This window comes from Cyprinodon variegatus, unplaced genomic scaffold, assembly GCF_000732505.1.
Source record: "Cyprinodon variegatus isolate N-32 unplaced genomic scaffold, C_variegatus-1.0 Scaffold925, whole genome shotgun sequence".
Classification (NCBI taxonomy): Eukaryota; Metazoa; Chordata; class Actinopteri; order Cyprinodontiformes; family Cyprinodontidae; genus Cyprinodon; species Cyprinodon variegatus.
This window is the reverse complement of record NW_015151378.1, coordinates 135,255-141,254: the sequence shown is the minus strand read 5'-3', so window position 1 is coordinate 141,254 and position 6,000 is coordinate 135,255. Positions and strand designations below refer to the sequence as shown.

The window sequence follows — 6,000 nt, the reverse complement described above, 5'->3', positions numbered from 1 at the left end:
ATATATAGCAATATGATTTAGACATTTTTTTTTATGCTGTTGCTTCATCCTCCAAGTCGTTTGAATCCAACAAGTGCTCAGGCTGTGCAAGTGGACCAAACATTGGCTGTACCATGGAAATGTAATTGCATCTTTTTGTTTCTTTGTCCAGGACTCAACATGTTTTTCTGCTCTTAGTGATCTTCTCATAGTGGTGGCGGCAGAGCTTCAGAAATGAGACTAACCATGAGGGTTTTTTTTCTGGGCGGAGAGAAACAGAATGGGGGGAGAGAGATAGTGACCGTAGCAGCTCACTGACTGCTTCCTTCTCAGACAGAGCAGGTTAGTGGGATCTATCCATGCAAGGAAACCCTGAAGAAAGGAGAGGACAACAGAATCTACTTCATAACCTGGATTTTGGTTTGCATTTTTTTTTTGTTTGTTTTTGGACTCATCCTGATCCGCTTCTTCCTGCTGATCGGCATTATCTCTCATTATTGCAATCGGACTCATCTCCTTTTGTTTCGCGCTGCGGTTTTGTCCAACTTCTGCCTCCCTCTTTCAGCGCAGAGGAGGCGCTTCATTTCTGCGTTTTTTGTGTCGTCCTAAACGGAATGAATGACCAAAACAAAGGAGGTTGATGTCCATAATTCTCCGACTCACCTCGCCTTCGCCTCGCCCAAGGAACGGAGACTCCATCTCCGGCAGAAGATGGAAAGCGGCGGGACGGAGGCGCAGCAGCAGCAGCAGTCACCCCGGGCTGAAGCGGCTGCGCTCCCCGCGGCGCAGCGCGCTCACACCGGCGACAAGAAGAAGGTAAACCGGGCACCCTCTCCGGCGAGACCGAAGGATGTACCCGGATGGTCGCTAACGAAGATCCGCGGAGGGATCGGGTCCGCCTCGCTGAGCGTCAAACCCGGAGCCATCCATCTGGGCAGCCGCGTTTCCAGGCGGAGTCCCGTGGGTAGCCTCACTGGGAAGGACGGCAAAGCCGAGAGGGGGGGCGGTAAGCCGGCAGGAAAATCCTCCCCGCTCTCCAAGACTTCGGCTTTCAAAGCGGCGAAAAGCGGCAGCGGTCGGAGGAAAGTGTCGGACGCCAGCACGGGATCCGAAGACCTCTCCAAAGACTCCGGCTGCGCCGCAGGGAAGCTGTCCCCCACAGACAGCAGCTCCGAGCTTTCCGACTGCGCGTCCGAGGAAAACAAACTGTCCGCGGATGCTGCGAGCAGCGACGCGGAGTCCAGGAGCAGCAGAGGTCCAGAAGGAGAGCAGCCGCTCAGGGACAGAGCCGCTCAGAGCAGCTGCTCCAGAGACGACAAGGACCGACTGTGTCTGAGCATGGAGGCCGGGGAGGAGAGCATCTCACCCGGCGAGGAGAGGTCGGTCACCTCGATGGAGAGCAGGGTTCCTGCCAGCACATCCCTGGCTTTCTCAGACCTCACAGAGTTCACTGATGGCATGCATGAGGAATACCTCAGGGAAATAGAAGAGCTCAGATCTGAAAACGATTACCTCAAAGTAAGTACTTCATTTTTCTATTTTTTTTTCTATTTTTTACTTATTAAGTCAGCTATATTATCCAATCCCATGTATTGCTTTTTCCGCAATAGCTGCACACGTGTATTTGGATTATTCTGGTTTTTCCTTAATCTGAAGATTGTTTTGGGAACCTCTTCTGTGCATTTCAAGGACGATTAGGTTGTTGTGACTAAAACCTAACAAAAACGACTCTATATCATGTTTATTAACCATTAATTAACTGGATTGTTACAGGTTTTTTTGTTTCATCTTATAGTGCATAAGGATGTGAAACATTTGAGCTGTACTGTACAGTATGAGAGCACTTTCCTTAGAGACCCTTTTTAGAGCTGATTTTGTGCCACCCTCCACTCTGCTTCCCCTCCTCTCTCTCCTAAAGCTCTTTTTTGCAGTGGATATGCAGGCAGAAGGCTGAATTACCTGTATGTTCTCTTTGTACTTGGAAGTTGTATTTTCTGGCTTCCTGATAAGCAATAAAATAAAAACACACACCCTAAAGTTGAAGATCCAGCTGTTAAAGTCTGGTAACACAGCAGAACCTTAGTTGAATATCCAGTATGGCGGTTGTGTTGAAATCATTGTAAAAGTTGCACCATTTGCAGTTATGACTCCTTGAACGTGATCCATTTGTTTTGGATTCATAAAATGGTGGAAAAATAGTTTAATCCATTTTAATAAATCGTTATGGTAATTTAAAAAAGCAGATTTCTATTGGATTTTTGATGTTCAAACCACAACATGTGACATACACCCATTTCACCCAGCAGTATTCTTTGCCTCAATGCTCGGTTGAGTCATTTTATAGTTATTTTTGTTAGTTAGTTTAGTTATTTTGATATCTAAACCAACCCTGCTCATATAGCCAAATGACTTTCACTAGTGGCTCTGTCAATACTGCTACCATTTCTGTTCAGAAGGAAGCTCTCAATACACGATTCATAAGAAGAGATACAAAAAGCAGCATTTATTTTGTTTGTCGTTATGAGAAAATTGCTGTTTTACACATTTAAGATTATGCCTTTAAAGCTACTGAAAAAATTTAACTATAAACCAAATACTGTGGACTAACCTAACCAAAAACATTTTACCTTAACACTGCATTGCTTATATGCATACATTATAATAGACAAATATGTAGATATTATCAGTTTTTAATAAATAAAGACTGTTTTGGGTCCTACAGACTGCCCGCAACCATTAAAAACCAATCCACTGGTCAATCCTACCTGGAGATTGACTGATTAAAGGAAAGATCAATTAGGGAACATGTCCCGGAGCTGGGTCTGACCAGACAAGCACAGTAATTGTCAGAGATTGATTGGGAACAGTGACTGATGAGGAAGACTTGGCTCTGTGTCAAACCCAGGGAATCCTGGAGCGAGACTCTCAGTTGTTTCCTCATCTTTTTGTTTTTCCAAACAGTTTTTCCCTGACCGCTCAGTGTTTAGTCAATGCATGTTTTAGAAATATGTTAAAAGCCATTCCTGAAATGTAATAACAATGATCATTATTTCGACATTTATCTGTTTTAAGGCTTTAGAATTCTTTTTATAATTAAAGAATGCAGTTGGAAAAAAGTAAATCACTAATGTGTGAAAAGACTAAAGTTTTTCTCTCTTACTTTGACTCACCGTCCTCTGAATGCTGCTGTTTTACTGTGGCAGATCTACCTATTTGAACTGCAGCAAAGCCTCCTGGGAAGTGAAGCTAATCTGTTGTTGCAGCTGTGAGAAACGACTGGTCAAAGATCTAAACAGCCGAATGTTTAAGCATCAGATTACCAGACTTGGACTCAATCCTTATTCTAAATCTAAATCACCATAAAGCCTCGTTTTCCACTCATTGTCATTGTTTGGTTGACATTTTAAGGCTCTAGCCTGTCTGTCTGCATCTGTTTAACTTTCAGTTGGTAAGTCTCCTATAAACAGCTGTCAGCTGTTGAAAGTCTCCTAAGTGAAGACTCGGAACCCCAGCTTGTTTAATTTCTGTCTAAAAATCTGTGGTTACGGTTTGGGGAGAAGTACTACTGGCTGTGCATACTGTCCATCTATGGCTCTGTTAAATTTAGAGTGTTTTTCCTTCAGGTACAAGTATAGACATTAAAGAAGATTTTGTCCCCGGCTTTGATTTAGTTCTTGAGGAATTTCTGTCCTGTGTTCGTCTGATGTTTACAAGATCTGCATCAGTGAAGCTTTTATGGATGAGAAATAGGTCAGAACTAAATTTACGCCATTATACGTCATTCATTACAGGCAACATATTTCATGTTTCTTAAAAAGAGGATGGTTTGTTTCTTCTTTAACAATAAAAAAATCCCCTAAATATACCTATAAAGAGCTGCAGCTGTGGATTATTTTACTAATTGATTAACTATTAAAAAAAAACCAACTTAACTGCACGTTTTAAATGAACTGTGAATAGAAAAGCTGTAATATATGCCATATTCAAACAATATTGAATGAAAAATGTTTTATATTATTGTAGAGACCAATATTAAAGCCTGCGTAGTATTACTCTAGGTAACAATTCCATTCGATTTACAGTTGATGATTATTTCACAAATCTATTGATTACCATTAATCTAGTTAATGGTTTTATTCCTCTACCTATAAATCAGGATAGATCAGAAGACAAGGACAAAAAAAAAAATGCACACAAATCCTCTAACAGAACTAATACTGTTTGAGGATAGAAGTTAAAGAAGATAGATTAGGATTAGAAAGAGGATATTTTTTAAAAGAAAAAGATGAAAAATCTTGTTGTGATGTTAAAATGGGCCTCAGTTTGTTCAGATTTACATGATCAGTTTGTGTTTTCCTGCATTTCCTGAAACTCTTGTTTCTTTTCACATTTAAAGAACTGGAGTCCTCAAACTTAGACGTGTGAAGCAAGTAGTAGCCTCGGTTATCAGTCCTTCTGTCATGGGAGAGATTCTTTCTACCTCACTTATCTGTCATGCATCACTTCTGGAAAAGGCTGAGTGATTCACCTTAACAGGAAAATCTGAAGGACTTCCTAACAGTAAAAAAAATGATCAAACCTCTTAAAGCACTGATCATTTCCAAAATCATGAGCCCATTTCATTTTAGCAAAGTGTGGTTTGCTCCTGCAGAGATACAATGTTCGTTGGCATGTTAGTTTACTGAACGTCTAAGTTTACACAGATATTTAACTACACACATATGCAGCCTGTTCACCAGTTTTGTGACCTCTGAAGAACTTTTTTCACCTATTTTTAATTTAGATCTTCTTGTTTCTATTATGTTATATCCTTCCCTGTATGCTGCATCTGTGCAGTTTAAAAAAGAAAAGACAATATCAATCATTTTCCATGATTTAACCATCTGATCCTTGGAGCTGACAGCTGATTGGTTGATTTCTTCTCCTGACTGGCTCACATGACGGAGACAATCTTTCCTTTTCTTTCTTACTTAGCTGTAGAAAGCAGGTCAGTGGAGCTAACTCTCTCTGCTGCCACATTAACTTGTGATTCCCTGGTTTCCTGTCCTTTCTTTGCCTCTTCTTCTCTGACTTGTTTCATCATCTTTATGCTCGTTAGGTCAACAAGCTTAGAGTGGGATTTGTTTTTACCCATTTGTGTGTCTGTTCGTTAATCTTGTTGGATTTTCTCTTTATTTTACTCAATTATTTCATTTGCTCTACTCCCTCTTTCCTTTCTGCAATCATACCCTGACTCCCTGTATTAAACATTTGCACATGTGCTTCTTGAAGAGCTGAAAGCTTCCTGCTGCTGTTATCTGAGTTTCATCAGCAGACGTCTTTCATCACATCCCTATCACACACTATGCTGCATTATGATCCCAGAAAGTTAAAGATAATCTCCTTCTGTGTTCTTCTATGATAAAAACATACAAACATTAACACCAGAACGCACACCCAACTAATAAAAAATGCATTTTTAAACTGTTGGATTGAAAACATTTGTAAAAAGCTTATTCTGTTTCAGGAACAAAGAGATGCAGCAATTATTTGTCCCTCCTCTTGAGCCGCTTCCACATTTTTTTCTTTTTGGCAAATTTTGTTTCTGAAAGTATTGCATCATTTAAGATAAACATCGAGATACAATAAAAAAGATTCAAAATCTTCCTTTTAGTACTTCTATGATGCCAGCCTTACCTACTGCTGAACCCACTTAAACTCATTCCATATTCCACGCACACGCCACACATCCCCAGAGCTTGTTGTTGCTACAGCAGCAGCTCTGCAGGAGCTGACCCAAATTATCCACTCTAGTAAATGGTGTCAGTACTACTACAACTCCTACTGCATCCCATTCCCTCCTGCTCTCCTATTATCCTCGCGCATGTGCTTGCATGCAGAGGTTTTAGCCAACGCGTGCCTTCTAGTCTCCGAGTCGTTCTATGGTGTCCCACCCGTCCTGCTTTCGCATCAAGACGAGCGAGCCAAACCTCTTCTGCACACACGCCCACGACACTACTGAAGAACTGCACCCTAAAATGT

At 41.2% G+C, this 6,000-nt stretch overlaps 1 protein-coding gene across 3 annotated transcripts in view; it reads left to right on the top strand.

Moving 5' to 3' along the window:
* Positions 1-310: 310 nt before the first annotated feature.
* soga1 (suppressor of glucose, autophagy associated 1) overlaps positions 311-6,000 on the top strand; it is a 109,752-nt gene continuing 104,062 nt past the window's right edge. For 2 of the 3 annotated variants that reach the window (XM_015398307.1, XM_015398305.1), the window contains exon 1: positions 311-1,497. In XM_015398307.1, the coding sequence (XP_015253793.1) occupies positions 598-1,497 (900 nt within the window). In that variant the 5' untranslated portion in view covers positions 311-597. The remainder of the gene's footprint in view (positions 1,498-6,000) is intronic. The other variant, XM_015398304.1, reaches the window with a different exon arrangement.